Source organism: Micrasema longulum, unplaced genomic scaffold (assembly GCF_059751315.1).
Source record: "Micrasema longulum isolate JH-2025_06_02 unplaced genomic scaffold, ASM5975131v1 h1tg001207l, whole genome shotgun sequence".
NCBI classification, from domain to species: domain Eukaryota; kingdom Metazoa; phylum Arthropoda; class Insecta; order Trichoptera; family Brachycentridae; genus Micrasema; species Micrasema longulum.
In genome coordinates, this window is record NW_028278394.1 from 20387 (window position 1) to 40847 (window position 20461).

At 31.5% G+C, this 20461-nt stretch overlaps 1 protein-coding gene across 1 annotated transcript; it reads left to right on the plus strand.

Annotated features, from left to right (window-relative positions):
- The first annotated feature begins 206 nt into the window (after positions 1-206).
- Positions 207-2469, plus strand: LOC148276511 (helix-loop-helix protein 17-like). The gene is made up of 3 exons (XM_088234152.1): positions 207-311; positions 1195-1334; positions 2228-2469. The coding sequence occupies exons 1-3, from the start codon at positions 213-215 to the stop codon at positions 2397-2399; spliced, it is 411 nt and encodes a 136-aa protein (XP_088090278.1). The 5' UTR covers positions 207-212; the 3' UTR covers positions 2400-2469.
- Positions 2470-20461: the final 17992 nt, after the last annotated feature.

The window sequence follows — 20461 nt, forward strand, 5'->3', positions numbered from 1 at the left end:
ATTAATTTTGGTAATGCAGGAGTATTATTTTAGGTAGTTTTATGTACTTGGCACACAACCTTCCGATTCGTGTTTTTTTTTTAAATTAAAATAAACTTAAACCAAATTTTTATTCCGTTTAGAGTGTTAAAAGAACTGTCTTTTTATTGAATTTATTTTTCTCATTCTTTTAATTTATTTTCAGAATGTCATCAGCCCAAAGAGGGGTAGGTATGAACCCTGGAATGGGAGGCGGGAAACAGAAAGCCAGACAAGGAAAGAGCGTTAGGCTTAACATCAATGCTAGAGAAAGACGGAGAATGCACGATCTGGTAACAACTAAATAGTTTATCTTTATTAATAATTAATGATTCGTATTTATAAAATTTATAACAATCACCTTAAAGAAAATTTAAAAAAAGAAGATTTAAAATTATCTAAATTACATACTAGGAATTTTGCAATACAACTTTCCGATAGAAATTGTTATAAATTTGTGAAAAATTGCACGGGTAATCAAAGAAATTAAATTAATTTACAACATAAAAAAATGATCGCTATTCTTTGTATTTATTTTTATTTAAGAAGGTAAACATCAACAGAAAATATAAAAATGGAAAAATAATAAAACCTTTTAAACCACGAAACCGGCTTGTCAGTCTTAAATGAAGTAAGTTTTCACATATAGACTAGATAGCCTAAATAGCTCGAGACTCGGCCGCGTGACCTGCGACCTTTATTTTATTTCGATTTTCGGCCGGTGAGTGCTGTTAATTGTCACATTAAATTTATGCTTTTTATTTCAAACTTATTTTACTAAACTTGTAAGGCTTAACAATTAAAACGCCTAATTTCTGGTGATTTGATGTGACCCTTGTGACTAATTATTCATAGATGGCGAGTTTTGCAAAATGTCCATTGAAAATAAACGTAAAAATGGCATTTCTCAATAAAAAATTGTAAAAGTATGAATAATTAGTTTTATATTTGCGTTTAGAATCTAGAACTAAACTAGAACAGAAGCTGAAATTCGATTTCTTTCGAATTAGATGTTTTGGTCGGTCACTAATTTATTATTTTTCTTCACTGTTGTATTTATATAACAGTTCGCAATTATTTTTATACACAATATAAAACAAGTATGCGTATTTTTAGTATACCAAACATCACACAAAAATAAATATCAGGGACTCTAAATAACGGTTTAATTTTTAGAATGATGCCCTCGATGAGTTACGGAGCGTCATTCCATACGCACACTCCCCTTCAGTAAGGAAGCTCTCCAAGATAGCCACTCTTCTACTTGCTAAGAACTATATTCTCATGCAGTCTAATGCCCTGGAAGAACTCAGAAGGTAATGGATGGATGTCGAAAATAAAATACAAAAAATAAGGAATAATTAAAAAAATAAATATTTATACATGACAACCATGGAGTTTCGCATAAATAAACTGTCGATGTTTTTATGAATGTATGTATGCATGTATATGTATGCGCATGGGTGTATATACGTGTGTGTGTATGTACATGTGTATATAAATATATATATGTGTGTATCAGTGGCGTGCCTAGGGTTTACCAGTAAGGCAAGCCCATATAAAAGCCCAAGAAAATCCTATATTTTTTTTTTTTATCAACGAAATTTCATAAAAGGTACATGTTTTTTAAAAATTCTATACAGATCTACTTTATAGATCTAGTAAATGTTATCACATTAACTTTCCAAAAAAAGAGACTAACTCTTGTGCTTGGAGAATGACTTACACTGTTGTAGTTATTTATTAATAAGAGTTTATATAATTTTAAATATACAAGTACACGAGAAACAAAATAAAAACATAGGATATTTAAAGAAAAACAAAAAACACTAATACATTCATACTAATTAAAATTTAATGTAGATTTTACACGTGTTCAAAAAATTTATTTAGATTTACTTTAAATTTAATTATTGATATATTATGTTTAATAGTTTTTAGTTCATTGGGGAGATTATTGTTAGGTATAAATTTTTTGTGTTCTCACCGGGAATTGAACCCGGAGCTTCCCGCGCGTGAGTCAAGTGTTTTAACCATTACTCCACGAAGTAAAAGTTAATTATTAGTGATTAAATACCTGTAGTTGAAAATATTTTGTATTTTGCTTAATGTAACACTACGTTACAGTAACCATTGCAGAGCGATTTTTTACCCTAGCCTTTTAAAGGTTAAATAAGGTCTAATAAATACTTTTTTTTTTTCATTTTAGACTGATAGCGTATCTTCAGGGCACCGCTACCGCAGCCGGTATAGTTGCCCCCGCCGGATTCGAGCTTGGGGGCTTCCCTGCCGCAGCTAAACTGCTCCAGCAACAGCAGATCCTTCTGCCCCCATCAGACCAGCCAACCACCCTACAGCTCCAGGACAGTAGCGACTCCTGAGACTTGCATATTAAGCAGGAACTGAGATACGACTACTAAAGATTCAAGATGTCAATTGATTTCAAAACCAAATTAATTCAGCGTGGTCTACTTCAGTCCCTACCTTACAAACTTATCCCTACAATATATTTAATTTTATCATCAAAAAATGACCTCTCCGAAATGTATCTGTACCTTTTGATGGTTTTGTACATTTTTAATTTCTGTGGTTAATTACCTACATATTGTAATGTATAAAATATAAACAAAACCTACATTAGTAAGGTGTGCCAAATTTACACTATTCATACTTATTTTTAGTATGGATTGAATCATTGTAATAAAAACCTCGCCATCTTGCTGTCACTCAGCTGTAGGTTGCTTCATTACATTATGTGGTTATTAATTTTCATAAAATGCTTGTATTTTGACACAAAAAAGTCAACTTTTCTGTCTGTCAAGTTGATTAAATCACAACAAACTTTTGTAGATAAATTTAAGCAATTTTTAATGCTTGAATGTAATAATTATCAATGCGATTCTTCAACAAAATGCATTTCTTGTATATTCCAATTAGTGACAACATTTTACACGTGTATGTATGACAATAGGCACATGTGACTAAATATAAAAAAATCTGTATGATGCTATTTTAGTATATGAATGCTGTATTTATAACACACACATATATATATATATATATGTTTATGATATGTAGTGTTTTTAGTCCCTAATCGGTGACACACACGTGCTAAAATATTTCACATGAAATAGTGCGATGACCGAAGAAAGCAATGTCATTATTTTCTATATTATCCAACTCGTACGGTATTGCATATAAATTCGAGAGCATCGTTTTGCAGTACATTCACATCGTCACTACCATGAAGAAATGAACTACAAAGGAACTTGGCCTATAAAGAGACCACAGGGCGTGGCAATGCCAGTCAGAGCAGTTCAGTTCAATCAGTGTTGTTCAGTTCAGTCAGTCAGCCAGTCAGTTCAGTTCAGTTCAGCTTGACGCAGTCACTCAATTCCAGCATGTAGTTCAAGTGCAGTCTCTTCAGCCGATCATCACCGCTATAAATATAAATTCACCGTTTCAAGATTTTTTAGATATACAAAAATCCGTTTGTTTTTTTGGTCAAACGTCGTTTTATTGAAAATTATTTCATACGTACTCAATCTTATGTGTCCAAAAAAATAATACAAGTATTTTTCAGCGAAAGAATGATAAATAATTGTAGTAATTATTTATTTTTATCTGTTATGAAGATCTGTGTACATTTCTAGTCAATTTATAAAAGCAATGTAGGCTAAGGAAACATTTAGTATATAAATATTATAGTTTCATCTGAATCGTCCAATAGAAAAATAACAAAGAAAACAATCTTTGTATTAACTAAGTAACTGTAACAAATCTCTAGAAGTTAGGTAACACGACATTTAAATAACACAGTAGGCATGTAATGTATATAATGTGTATTATGAAGTTGAAAAAGGTATTGGTTTAACTTTGCACTGGTTATTTACTCAAACTGTTATCCTTTTTAAAAAAAACTATATTTTGTGTTTGTCCAAATGTTTGTGGAAAAGGATGGGATTTCACTCCCTAGGGTGTTATTAAAATTCATATTACAACAGGTTTAGAGAACATTTCACAGAAAGGAATATGAAAGTCTAGATATTTACAGAGTTACCACCTTTCATTAGCTGGTTTAAGGGGCTACTTTACATAGTGTGTAAAAAATTTATTTTTCCCAATTTTCGAATATTCATATTTCTTCAATCTTTCCATCTGCTGATTTTTGTTAAGTTAAAGAGCTAAAAGCTGTATTGTTGCGGCCAAGATTCGTCTGTCTAAATGAGGAAGTTCAGTGCTACGGAAAATTGGCTATGAAAACGTTTTCTTACCCGCTGTAAAAATTAGAGCATTAAATTGTACGCGAAGATTCTTGAAAATGGATGAAAAATAAAATAAAAATGGTTTTAATCAGAACGAATTACTTTGAACGACGTCACTAGTTCTTACAAATCAACCAATTAAAGTGTCGTGATAGATTTACGGTTTACGGGAAACCATTTCAAGTAAGTTTGAGACGTCACAAGCGGAGTAATTTCAAAATTACCCAATTGAAAAAATCGTTGCTGATAATACGACAAATATTTTTTTTTCTTTAATTGGATTAGTTTGATAGTCTAATAATTTTTTTTTAAAACACTTAACCTCCTCATTATTACACCTACTACTAGACAACGCCAGAAAATATTTTTATTTTTTTATGCTTTTCTTGGAACAGCTGATTTTATCAAAAATATTTTGAGCTTGTCCAAAAATGAATCCAACGATCTCACCCACATGTGGTTAACCTCTTTAACTTGAAGAATTTAAGAAATTTAGACATTCAAACACGCAAAATGGTGGATGTTACACAATGTGTAAAGTGACCACTTAAACTAGCTAATGGCAGATTATAAGCCTTGTTAATGTCTAGACTTCGATTTTCCTTTCTCTAAAATGTTCCTCATGTCTTTTTTAATATGTTAATAATCCAAATAACAAATTTTTTACTTCTTTAAGCTGAAATAATTTTTATTTATTTATTTTATGTATTTATTTATTTATACATTTTATCAAAAATACAATTTTATGTTCAATGCACTTTGCCCAGCTAACAAGGGTGCGTACCCCGTTCCAAGCTAGGCAATAACATTTTAATACATGATAATAGTTTACAAGTTAATAGAAAGCACAAACTAAAAAAATATAAACTTGCTCGTATACACATTTTGATGCATATACATACACACATACACATACACACATATACATGTATACATACATACACAGATATACATATATATATATATATATATATATATATATATATATATATACATACATATATATATATACACCGCAAGACAAATAAATTTACGAGTTCTCAAAAAAAACTAAAATTGACATATAATGAATTATTCTTGATATTTAATTAGTTTTTTTTATATTGTTTGACATATGTGATGACTACTCGTTATTTCAAGGTTAAAATAAAAAATCTTACTCATGAATTGTACTTAGAAATTGCCATTATATATCAGGTATCAGATTACCCGAACCTTAGAGACCCATAACGGTTCATTTATGGTCGAGTGTTTGTGATGGAATAATAAAAGACATGTTATTTTTTAATTCATATTTAAGAAGTAGGTTCTTATCGCTTTATTTTAAATTAAAGTATTTTACATTTAAACATATTTATAACATTTAAAAATATTTAGTACTTAGTGAATTCACCTTTATTTTTTATAACATGTAAAATTCTATTATTTAGAGAAGCGTAAAGCGAATCTAAAATTTCTGATGTTATTTCTTCTTCCCAAACTTGAATTAAGTTTTTTTTTAATTCCTCAATGTTTTTTGATTTTTTTTTCCCGACTTTTTTTTTCATAATCGCCCATAAATTTTGTATCGGGTTCAAATCAGGGCTATTCCCGGGCCACGTCAACGATTTTAAGCCAATTTTCTCCTTGAATTCATTGATCTATAAAAAAACAATAAATTATTTATCATGTGGTCACAAAATGCATTTAAAAATATATATATTTGTACTCACAGTGCGGGCTCTATGGCACGGCGCAGAATCGTCCTGAAAAATTGGGTCCGCGGTATACTGCGTAATGTCCTCGATTGTTGGAATAATATGTTTTTTTAACACTTTTTTGTACTGAATGGCATTCATCGTACCCTGTACAAAATTTAGAGGTCCTAAACCGTATGCTGTCATGCACCCCCAAATCATCACGTAGGGTGAATGTTTAACGGTTCGAGTGACGCACGACGGATGATATCTTTCCCCACGTTTTCGTCGAACTATCTTTCTGCCGTCTGGACCAAAAAGGTTGAATTTTGATTCATCAGAGAAAACAACATTTTGCCAATCCTCCAAGGTCCAATTCTGGTGCTCTTTCGCCCAATCCAGTCTAGCCTTCTTCATTTTGTCCGTGAGTAATGGTTTCTTTGCGGGACTCCATGCTTGGAAACCATGCTCCAACAGCCGCCTGGACACTGTTTTTACTGAAAATGTTGATGTGCTGGTAGACTGCACCTCTGCGTGTATTTCAGGTGCCGTTAAAAATCGATCGCGCATAACAATTTTTTTTATTAAGCGATCATCTCGGGCAGATGTCACGCGCCCCCGTCCGCTTCCTTTTTTCCGTTCTATGGATCCAGTTTCTTGGATTTTTTTAAATAAAAACCTCACTGCACCTTCTGAATACCCAACTCGACGAGATATTTCACAATTAGATATGTTTTCTTGCGACAGTGTGATTATTTTGGATTTTATCGCAATCGACATTTGCTTTGCACTTTCCATGATTGTTGTGTTATGTTCACTCAAACGCGGGTAAAACAAGACTGTTGAGACATTTTAAAATGTAAATATTGTAGAAAGGTGACACATAGTGTCCTTAATTTATTAAACAAAAGAAAGAGGTATCGATAAAGGATTTCTTAGAAAAGGGGTTCAGTAAAGTCAAGGGGCGCGGTAGCAGGTAAACTCGTAATTTTTTTTGTCTTGCGGTGTATATATATATATATATATATACACACATGTACATACACCTATGCGCATTCACATACATACATTCGTAAAACATAGACAATTTATTTATTCTAATGCATGTTTGTCTAATCAACCGCCAATTTACGTATCGATTAATTTATGTTTCAAAATACCATTTTCAATATATAATTGACGATTCCACGTGTTTTACATTTTATTATTATTAAATTATTCTAAATACACATAAACTTAAATGCCGAATTATTGTATTATCCTTTTGTTAAAACACTAGTAATAGTCACGTATTCCTCATATTGTTTATTTTTTTTCATATTTGACAAATAAATCCATATTGATTTAAAAATTAAAGGATTATTATATTTCCATGTAGAATTAGCTCACTTCTGATTTTGCATTTTACAGGGTGGTAGTTTAAAACAGACTAACTGGGAGACAGGAAGCTAATTTTTAATCCCAAATTTAGGATAGTTGGGATTTTAGCTCTGGACTGGGACCCAATAAGTACACCTCTGTGAACTTTTGGCAAAAAGAAAGAAATTAATATTATTTCATAGTCAATAAATGTCTCTTTTATTATGTAACTGTTGTATCGCATAGTATTTTTATTTTAAGAAGGCATAGGTATTTGTTAAATAAGAGATATAAACTCATCTTTTCAATTTAATTTGCTTATCGCAATTTCATTAAAATTCAATCATTTTTTAAAAAAATATATTTTTTTAATTAAGTTTATAAAACGATATTTTTGAAAAACTTTTATATACCGAAAAAATACTTAATTTAAGCTCAAGATTGAACTAATTAATGATTTTATTAATTTTAGACACACTTAAACTAACACTTATTCGAACGCTACTATTCTCAAACAGTCATATTTAAAATATTTTCTGGGAGATTTTTTTTTAATTGTAGCATCGCAAATATGTACATATGACACATCGGAAAATAAAAACACGATACAAAAAACCTGGTTTTCAGAGATGGTGTGTTAGTTTTTAGATTCTCCTGGAAATTCTGATTTTTAAATTTATTAATATATTTTATCAGATGTGCGACAAAATGCCTTAATCTTATCTGAGGTGGTATTCTAAATCTCCTCTACCCCTTAAAGAGTGATTAATTTATGAGTTTAAATTTTTCGCACGCGACTACAGTTTGCTTCATATATGGCCACACTGATATATACGTCAAATGATCTATAAAACTGTAAGAACATTATTGCGACATTACCCAAAAAAAAAGTTTTTTGGTCGTGCAGCATATTGTCAAACGCGGCGTATACTAAATGTATTGTGTTTTGCGTTTTTTCAGTTCCTATTATTACTTTACTAACATTGGTTTTCTTTAAATTTGTGTTTTTGATACAATGTTTATTTTACTTTTGACGTGGGATGTCATATTTCTCTGGTTAAACTATGTGGGTTTGTTTTTACTACTTTCAAATGGGCCTTGAAGATTGGTGAACTAATAATCCAATAATGGCGATATAAGCATTTAATGTTTTCCATTTAAATACCTATTTTGAAAAAACAATCATAAACATTAATTTCGTATTTTTATTTTTAATTGTACATAATTATATAAAATGTAAATTATTTTAATAATAATGGATATTTGAAGTAGTGCCAAATTGTATTAGGTTATTTAAGAGATAAATATTATAATATTATTCCTGAAAGTGAAATAACCAATAAAACCATTATTATTGCGTTAACATAGTTTTTTTTGTGTGCAAAAATAGCAAACCGATACAGTAATTGCGGATCTTTTTTTTGAGTACGATAATATGTGGGCATGGGGATTTACGTTTTATTTGTTATTAAATGCCAGTATCGAGACGCAACGATTACTTGAAAAAAACTCACAGAAACACGCTAGAAACCGGATTAAAAATACAGTTTTTTTAAACACAATGTTTTATCGTATATATTGATCCCTAATTTCAATCATTTATATTGAGTGCTAATGAAATATAAATAAAATTATGAACTTTGTGTAAAATATAAATTCGATTATGTTCAGGCTTAGACGTAAGGCGTATTTTTTTTAACAAAAATTTTTGACGCGGTTTGACACGAATCACAAAAAACCCTCCCCTGAAAAATTATGTTTCAAAAGCATTTTTAGTTTTGAAAAAACGGTCCTCAATTTGCTAATTTGCTTTCCAGTTATTGATCTCACAAGACAGACAATGAAAAATAGTATGGACAGAAAAAAATTGGAGTAAAATAGGCAGTAAAATAGACCTAAAGAAAAAATATTAATAACTTTTGCAAAATTTAAAAGTGTGTGATCTATATGTTACACGGAAGACTCCTGAAATGTAATAGTAGGTATTTTGACTACCCTGTAATGACAGCAAAAGAAAATGTATTAGAAATGTGTTTCTACAAATGATTATAATGTGCTCCAAATCATATGATGGTTTTTTTATACATAAATAATTATTTTATTAAAATAAATTCAAATCGAGAAATTTAAAAAAAACGTAAACCATTTTTTTTCATAATGTAAATAATGCCATTACATTTCTTAACTTTAATGCTAAACCATTTAATACTGTTATTTTATTAAATTTTATCACTTATTTTTTATTCGTGTTTACACACGATGACATTGTACGTTTTTATATATTTAAATTCAATATTGTGACCTATACATACGTTTTAATCCAAATTAATAAATTAAAGAAAAATATATGAATAACACAATATTGTTTTGCTTCTTTACCATACAGTTATTGTGTCCAGTGTCCAGGCGGATGAATAATACTGTTCAGAGTGTGAAATAGAAGGAGTGTAAAATTGAGTTTTTTTTTTCCATGGCTGCTCTCGGGTCCACCCTGAAAAATAAAATCGAGTGTAGAAAAGCCCGCCTAGTTGTGTAATGGTTGGCGAGTTCGCTCACCATGCTTGAGATCCTGGGTTTGATTTCTGAGAGGGTCAATATGAAACATCGGTTTAGAGGATGATTTTCACTGAAATATTTTACTATCATCGAGCTAGCACCTGAAGTATAAGACCGATCACTTTACCTTCTTGTAACAGATGATCAAGGTTCGTGGTCCTTGTCCGGGCGGATGAAGCAAACAGTTCTGAATGTGAAATAGAATCAGAACCCTTGCCAAGCAGTTTTGACTCAAAGTCTACTAAAAAAAACAATCTAGAGGGGATAAAGCCCCGGGTCCTAGGTTCGATTACTGGCAGGTCGAGATAAAATGTTTATTTTTATAATTGTGTTTAAACTCTAATTCACTATCCTTAGACCGGCATCGGAAGCGTTAAACTGATCTCCTTACATTCATGTAGCAGATCGAGAAACACTGCGTTTGCTGTTCCAATGTAATACCCTATGCACCATCAGGTATGAGTAAAGGTGAAATTATGATGACGATAATGAACAAGTAATTACTAAATTAAATAAAAAACGTTTTGTAAACAGCATAAAATTAAATGATTTATAAATATACATTACACATTATATTATTTATTGTTTCAGCATTTACTTTGTGGGAAGATATTTTGAATTTATTTCAAATGAAATATTTTGTTATTTATGATAAATATATACACAACATCACGTGTAAATAAAAACTGTTTGTAAATGTTTATATTTACACCTGATGACGGGTAATTCAGAATACCTAAAACTAGAAGTGTTATAATATATTAAACTCTTATGTTGTTAAAATTACAAAGTGTTTTATATTAAATAAATTCAGTACAAAGTACTTTACAACGAATACATATGAATTGCATTCCCAATTCGAGACTTAAATAATATAACCTTTTGTCGAAAAAATGTTGAAAATTTGTAGGCTTAAAAATTTAGTAAAATCCTAAAAGGCAAAAAAAGTAAGTTAAGTCATAATTATGTTTTCCTGGACAAAATGGGTTGCAAAAAAAGCAAGCAAGAGAGTATTTAAAAATATATATACGGCCTTGTAGTGTAATGGTCAGCGCGTTTGCCTGCCATGCAAGAAGTCTCGGGTTCGATTCCCATCATGGTTGATTTGAAATATTTACTTAAAATAGTGTTTTTACACTAGAATGTCTCATAGTCCCTAGACTGGTAAATGAAGCGTTAGACTGATCATCTTTCTGTAACAAAAAATAATCAAGAAACGCTGCGATTGGTGTACTAATGCAGTGCCCTATGCACCATTAAAGGCGGAAAGGGAAAGATGATGAGATGATAAATTTAATTTTTTTTTTTAATTTACATTACGTGCTAAAAAACTCATAGACGAAGGTATTTGGAAAAATCGATTAAATTAATTCTTAATTTTTTATATACATAAATCATGCAATACAAAGCACTTTAAAGGTTATAATACAAATTATGAATGATATTCCCAGGAGTTACTCAAACCCGGCGATTGAGATCATATACTACATTTTATCTTCCAACCTTCAATAATAATATGGTATATTAATATTATATAATTATGTGGAAAGTAATCCTGATATTAATATCTTTGCATTAAATAATTATATGAGAACTGTAATGCATTGTATTAAATCGATTAGTCTTTCATGTTAGTTAGGTAAAATAATTGTAATAAACTGTTAGTTTAATTTAGTTTCATAACTTTCATAATATTCGTAGAATTTAATTAAGCTAGTCAATTTTTAGAAGAAATTATACATATACACTTTATTTAATTATTTGCGCTTGCTGTGTTCACATAAAACTGATGAACAATATCTTAACATAACAAATTGTGATTATTAGACCACTTTCGTATGTATTGTTTATTGTTTGTGAACCACAATAAATAAAATAAAATAAAAACTCAATCCGGGACTCAAATGATATTATCGTGTTTAGTGAAAAGTTTCTGAAAATTCATTGACAAATTCAACAAAAATAATGTCCATGTGTCTTAGTAAAGTTCCTAAGGCACAAAAATATTAGTTAAGTCATTATTAAGTTTTCTTTAAAATTGACAAAATAGGTTGCAAAAAAGGTAAGCATACTTACTAAAAAATATATGTAAGTTTGTATATTTTGCATCCAGGAATCCAGCACCTATCAGAAAATAAGTTACATAAAATTGAGTCTTTAATTTTGTCCTGTGGACACCATGAATGAATATATTAGATGCATAAGAAGAAAATGCTAACATTAGTTTATTTAAAACTCAAAAGGTGGTGTCAGTGGATGATCTCCTTTTAAAATAGAGCAGAAAATTCTGAAGATATTTCATTTGATACTCAATAGATGTCTCTTTCCCATGGATATAGGGGATGATTTTTCCTCGATTCTATTTGTTCAGTGGTCTTATTTTGAATTACTTATGCACACTTCATTTACCGATTTATACAAGATACAAACCTAAACGTCAATGACAACATCAGCATCATCGTCATTAATCCCTTTTCCCCGCCCATTGGTAAACCTAATGCAACGTATTTTGATCATTTATCAGATGAAGGAAAAAAGATTAATTCTACACTTCAGGTGCTATTTCAGAAACATATAAATATTGTAGTTTAAACAACCTGCCAAATGAGCCTACTACTGCACGAGGCAGAATTATCTCCACTCGATTTCCTTATTCAGGGATTTTATCTGAGAGCAGTTATCCAGCCGAAAGCACCTGTCTAAGATGAAATTATAGTAAAATGCAACTTTAACATTTTTAAAAATACTTTTCATATTTGAGTGGAATGAATAATACAGTTCTCTGTTTGAAATAGATTTAAGATTCTAGACACGTGTTTTTGATTTCATAATTACAGTTAGGTGAAAATCCTGAAAAATAAAATCGAGGAAAGAAAAGCGTGTTTTCCTACCACGCCTCTTTGAATTCCCAGAACTTAATCCCCACAAAACCGACTTTGAATCTTTATTAAATGTATGATAATTCCATGACATATTTATTAGTTCCTAAACAGGTTCAAGAAAATACTTATTATCATATATTCACATTTGATTGGTTGGTTATTAATTTATTTATATTTTCTTCTTAACATTTTATTAGTCATTACGTTATTTGAATTCAATGGTGTGAATTAAATGCCGCCAAATGAAACCACATTTTCCTATTATGGAAAATCATTAGATAGAGATGGCACAGAAAAAAATCTGCGTTATCTGTATCCCGGGGAGTACGGATATTATCCGTGACCTTTTTCTGACTGACTTCTTACTAGGAACGCTAAGCTACTAATTATTGTTGGGGAGAAGGTTGTGTTTTTACTTATTTTTGTTCGGTTAGTTATGTTTTTTGTGCTGCTATAGTTTTAAGAAATTGTTTTTTTTTTATTGCGAAATTGCTATGATTGCGTTCGTAGTACCAGCCCAGGTGCCAGTCAAGAGACTCTGAAATATTGCAGTTGAAAAACACATTTAATTCATATTTCAAACACTGGTGAATTGGGAACAACATTGGGACTCTCGCAGGTAAGGTGATTAGAATTACGATTCAGCTGGCAGAACGTGAACAATTAAATGTTCAAGTATAGAACTACCTTAAATATCAATATTTCACGTCAACTCTGCCAGGAATTGAACCCAGGACCTTAAACGGGCCAACCACAACACTAAGAGGCGGACTTATTTCGAGCAGTCATCGGGTCGAAAACGCTCATAAAGGTTATGGTTATTTTTCAAACATAAAACCAAATACTTAAAACGTATGAATATTTTTATTTTAGTACTAACATTAAAAAATGAAGGTAATTAAGTCCGCTTCGTTGAGTAGTGGTTGGCGCGTTTGCCTACCTTTCTAGAGCACCTGAATACGTTACCTGACACGAAATATTGATTTCAAAGGTTGTTAAAACCACAATACTTCAATGTTTCTTTTCTGGAACCTGAATCGTAAAATTGGTCATTTTATTTACTTGTAACAAATTATCAAAACATGATTTACATACTTGGTTTATCAATGCAGTGCCCTATACACCTCTGGGTGCGGAAACGAGAATGATGAATCAAACTAGATATTATTTATGTTCAAAGCATTAACTTTGTGGTCACACATTTTGATTCATTTTAGTAAATATTTGTAGATAACCACATACTGACTTTTTATGTCTACCGGGTTTGAGACGTACCTGTCTCTTCGTCAGGACACTCACTACACCAACATACAAACACTTTAATATACCATCACCGTAGTATACATAGTATTTACAAAAAAATAAATAAATTACATGCAGAGTTTAAAAAAATTACAACACCAACATATCTGAACATGCATTCAAATTATCGGACATGATGGTGTTTGCATCTCCTTTAACTCTGTATACTACGGTAATGATAAACGTGAAAGTGTGTTCCATTATTTGTATATTGGTGTAGTGAGTGTCCTGACAAAGAGACGGGTGCGTCTCGAAACCGCCAGCGGTACTACACATTAAAAGTCAAACATTAATTTAACTAGATTTTTTTCACATTTTTAATTAAGCTTTCTACTTCCAATGGGATTTTACATTATTATTTTGTCCCTATTAGGTAATAGCAATTTGTTGTTTCCTGGGCCCCGATTAGAATGGGAAGGTAACATTTATCTTAAATTTTATCTACAAAGTAAAATTAAGTATTCTATATGAAAAACAGAAGATGCATCCTTTTTTTTCTTTTAATCACGTTCAATTATAGGTTACCTACGAAGATACTTCAAATTTTCTCACAAATATATTTATTTTCGGACAAAAAATTGGTTTTTCTTTATAGACAGTCGAAGGTAACTTTGTTAACTTCCAATTGTAATCGGGGCCCTGGGCCGCGATTATGAACCGCTATCTTTATAATGTACCACAATTGAATATGCATGATTTTAAAATTATTATGAAAATAAAACTATGTTATTAGTGTTACACAATTTTTATTATTTTACAAGAACACTTCTATAGTTTCGGGAGAGCACTCCTCTCATCGACGGGTAATATAAAACTAATAAAGGAAACACAGAATATTGTTCACAATGTCATGGAATTTAAACAAAAAATAAACAAATTAATCAGTGAAACTTAGAGCAGGGGGGTTTAATTCCACTTATCTAAGGTGTCAGCATATGAATGGATAGTTATCTAAAGTACAGATATGAAAACATGATCAATGAGGGACAGGACATTAAAAACAAAGTTTTATTTTAATAATAATTTATAATGAAGTGTTACGAAGTGAATGCCGATTTAATTAAAAATATTATGCATGATTTTTATTTAGAAACTTCGCTGGTCTGTCTTTAAACCGTATCTTTTTTATGTTTTATATCGTTGTCGACTGTTTGTTTCTGTAAAATAAATAAACTGAGACGGTAAAACTAATATCGATATTTATGTGCGAAAGTGTATAAAAATTCAAAGTATTTTCGTCGGTAACCGGTAATTGAACATGTTTAGAAAAAAAAATTGTAAACATATTCTATTTTTCATACGGAAAACCTTATTTTACTTTGTAGATAAAAATTGAAGATAAATTTTAACTTCCAATCAGAATACGTACCCTGGTAAGTAAGTTCGGTAAGATATATGTGTTTAAAAATGACGTCAATGACTCCCCCGGGCGCAAGTGTTTTTGTACTGTTTTTGTACAACCGAATTAAATATTATTCGTTTTTCAACCATTCTTATGAGTTTTTCCGTCCATTTAATCATGTCTTTCATTTATTCAATTACATGGGTAATAAAAGTGAACCATTTTATGAGCTGCCTGCCCCGTGGAGTAGTTAGGGTTTTTATATTAGGTAAGGTCATGAATTGGATATCCGACAGCATGAAACATTAACAATGTTTCTTCTGCCGCCGGCGCGGCGCTACTGAGCGACTATTTACCCGTCTTTGGTTTAATCACTAGCTTTAAGTGACCGGCCGAAGCTTCCATTTCGGTTTCGAGCTTCGGCCGCGGTTTAAATTTTGGCAAAAAATTGCCTGAAACTTCGGCTAAACCGAAACCTGCGGTCAGGATGTGTCGGATTACGTTCGGCTGTACTCGGGTGCAAAAGGTGATTGTGCTGACCATGTGTATTTGATTGATCACAAACTGACAATACTGCAGTGAGGGGTACAATGAAAGTTTTTTAAAGTTTATTTGTTTTGTTATTTTCGCGGTTTGATTGTAAAGAAATATTAAATTTTCGTTTAATTAGTTTTAAAAAAAAAAATGATATTGATATGCGAAACTGAAGAAAGACTCGAGTCTTTATGAACAGTTTCGGGAAAGGGGTGGATGCTTTCATTGTACTCGGGTGCATCTTATGGTTCGTGAGTCGACCGCGTCGAAGGTAATACAGAAGTCTAGGCATCTACAGGGTTTATGACCTGTCAATGTCTGGTTTAAGTGGCCACTCTACACACTGTGTAACATTAACCATTCTGCCCATATTTGAACATCTATATTTCATCAATTAAAGATAGATGATGAAAGCATCTGTTGATGTTTGTGAAATTAAAGAGCTGAAACCTTTATTTTTTCGGGTGAGATACGTGAGTTTACTAAGCAACATTAATATTAATACAATGTGTACTGTAAAAAAATATTTATACACGTGTTTAATCTCTAATAGTAGAGGACGATGTGCTATGGATGTTTCATAATATTAGTTTTTTCGATACGGGTTTACCTACATAGATAGATGCAAGTTGTGGTATCAGTAGAGTACCGCACCCACAGGCAGCATAGCAGGATGCGACAGCAAGGCGATCCACGGTCACTCGCTCAAATATTTGTATATTCACCTGAATGACAGCGGACCACCCCGCTATCACCGCTCACCACTCCTCCCACGAGTACATAAACATACGTATTTGCAGTAAAAAATATACATAAATAAAACACTATATTTCAAGAGCATTGTGCATTTTCAAGAGTCACATCGAGAGGTAGTATCATACATGATAAATATAGTGCAGGCAATTGGTAAAATAAACTAAAGTAGGGAACAAAATGCCGAACACTCTTCTAGTGAAAGGAAGGCCGGTTGACAACTGTCAACAGGCTGGCTTCTCCTGAAGAGTTTTAAGTGGTTTCCTTTCCACATGAGCAAATGCTGCGAAGTACCCGATTAGCCCACATTAGAATATCTTCCCTGATTCCAACAGTTTAGCTAAAATAATGTAATACAATAACAGAAAAAACCTCGTTTTGAAATATAAACCTTGTATATTATCATCATTATCATCATCATCAATCCCTTTCTGCACATAATGGTGTATAAGGCACTGCATTGGTACATCAATCACAGCGTATCTTGATTATTTTTGTTACATGGAGGTAAGAGTCTTACGCTTCAGGGGACTATGAAATATTCTGGTGTGAAAACACCCTTCAAAATAAATATTTCATCAACCATGTCGGGAATCGAACCCGAGACTTCTCGCATGGTAGGCAAACGCACTGACCATTACGCCACGGGGCCGACAAATATAATATAAATATATATAATAAATACGTATATTATAAGCAAGGTAAAAAATAATGCAACTCCCATATTTAAAAAAAGAAGAAAAAAAGAGTCACATCGCCACAGCTCTTGAAAACCTCTGTAGTGGTTTGATTATCTGTAATTGATGCAGGTTTTTTTTTAAGGAATAACCCGCTAATCTTCTATTCTCGAGGCTTGTCAGGGGTTTGGAAAGCCAGGATGTGGAAGGAAGTTGTGAATAATACACCACAACACAGAGACCAATTGAGAAAAAATCTTTGTTGGATTTTTTCTTGCAACTTGCGGAAATCGAACCCGCGACGTTAGTTTCACAGTTGGCCGTTTAACCAACTGCTCCACGGCGCCGGTCGTTTATTATATAGTTTTATTTCATTACAGTAGTGGTAGTGCTGAGCTGACTTGGAACCTATTATATATAAAGCATTTTTATTTTAGAAATTTAAATAAATCGTTTCAAATATAATAGGTAAGCTCAAAGTATGATCTTACTAATAACTGATTTTCATATAATGTTGCTCATTGTTGTAATATTTAATTATTTTTTTGTTTGATTTTTTTTATTTTGGGATGAAAAACAAGTATTCTATCTTACTGTTCATCTCTCCGGCTATACCATTACAAAAAGTCACTTCATTCGGTAGCTCCGTTGCGACGTGAAAGAAACAGAAACAAACAGACGAACATACTTTCGCATTTCGGTAGTCAGATGGCAAAAGGAACAATCTGTAATTTTCAAAAATGTTCAGGAGAGCTAAAATACTTCTCAATTTTAATCCACAAACTAAAATATTTTAGTATTGTTTTTCAATAATTAATTACCATTCTAAATGATGCTGTTTTTTTTCCATGGGTATTTACTAAAATATTAATTAAAACTTTTGAAAACTGAAAAACAGAAAAAAATACTGATGATCCCCTCTGCCATCTGACTACCGATTTACTCTTACAATATTAATATTGAGTTTAGATTATAGAGGTTATTAAGACATACTTGCGGTGCCTTATGCACTAAATATTCGGATAAAAGGGTCATGCCAATTGATCAATATTTTAACCATACGCGTAAAGTATGGATAAAATATTTCTAATGAATTAAATTTTTCCTTGGTAGTTTAAATTCGAACGAGAGATCATTTTGCAGGTTAAATTTAGATTTTTCTTTTTTCGCTACGTCCTGGTAAAACAAATGCTAACGCTAACAATGCATGTGATTTAAAAATACGTAAATAAATAAACAGTAGTAAATATAACGAAAAAATAAATAACTTAAAACTATAAGCATTACCTACATCGAGCACTCAAACTCCTTTTTTTCTAAAACGTGTGTGGTAAGGTAAATACTCGTACAATATTATTTCGCATTGGCAATTTGAAATTCTCATTCCCGCTTTATTGCATCGCTCTGAAATTGAAAACAAATTGAAACCTCAGTCAATACACGCTGCATAGCATATACTCATATAGCTTTACTAATATACAAGTATATTTAGTACATGCTTGTCAATGTAAGCAATAGTTTAATGAATATTGAGCATTTCTCCGACCGGTGAAATCAATAGACTCGATGAAAAAGCTCGGCCGTTGGTTCCGCCATTGGCCGCCGCAGACAGTGGCGCTGCGCGCGCCTAGTGCAAGATATCGACCATAGAGCGCGCGCCGGTGGGGACAAAGGAAATGGAATTATTTTTCGAAAAATATAAAAGACATCATCTTTTTTGATAAATCACCGTTTTCTAGCGAATTCCACGCGGAAAAAAACATCATTCAAAATTCCATAGATAAAACTGATGAGGAGTGGATACAGTAGCGCGACAGGCGTCTTCTGTGACCCTACCCGCCGAATTCGGAAGGTACAACCATAGGACATTTTTCCATGAAAATGTCAACCAGAATTTCAAATCTGCCCACACATTACCAACATTAGATTGTAACGATAGTACAGTTTTGACTACAGTAAATGACATGTATTATTTAGGTTATTTTCGAAGCTGTTATAACATTAAACTTATCCATATAAATATTAACCGCACGCAACTTCTATAAATAGATGTGACATATATTTTCAAGTAACCATGCCGTAGAGATTTTTTCCGATGTTTCTTTTTTCTACTAGCGACATAAAAAAATACGACATTTACCGATAAGATCTGAAAGCATACATTTAACAATTTATTAAATAACACCTGTAAGGTACAAAGATAAATGTACAAACTGATAATATAATAAAAAAAAAAAAAATTTAAGAAAAAAAAAATAAAACCGGTTTTAAAATCAAATCGCGATTTTTATGAGAATGAGGTATGTAGGTAGAACATAATTTTCTATTTTTATTTGCTTTCACGTAAATTCCATTTTTTTTTTCTTTCTAATGTGTACCCACCCAAATCAAAGAATTTGAATTTTAATGCGTAGGTAACATATTTATATTACAATTTTTATTTATTTATCAAAAGTGCAGCTTGCGTACCAAATACCGCACTTCCTCGAAAAACTCCTGCAGAGATGAAAAAAATAATAAAGTTCAACACAGGTTTAGCTCTTTAAAAGGTATTACCATCTGCAGGTTGGTCCGGTATCGATATTCGAATTAGAGGTGCGAAGAAATAGCTGAAACAGTATCACCAAATAAATGTTAACTAGTCAGGATATTAATTCAGATATTTTTTTAATTTATCTATCAAAAACATACAAAAATTAAAATATAAATTATCAAGTCCTACTGAACTGCATAAAATACAGTTCGTCAGCAGGTGCTTATAATACATAATTTTATCTCTTAAATTCTATAACATATAAAAACTATTATTACTATGGGAAAAAAATGTATTCCCATGTGCATCAAAAATATGTTACACGTAGAAAAATAAAAATTTGTTCAAATAAAATAGAAAAATACAAAAAAAAGTTAATGTAAAAAACCACGTTCCAAAAGCCAAATTTTCAGCATACGTTTTTTTTTGAGCCTGATATTTTTTTTAATTATTTTTATATTTAATGGGAGCATATTATACATTTTTGGTATATTGTACTCTAGTGTTCTTTTCCCGTATTTATTATTGAATTTAGGGAGAGCTAGTCCATCAACACTAGTGAAC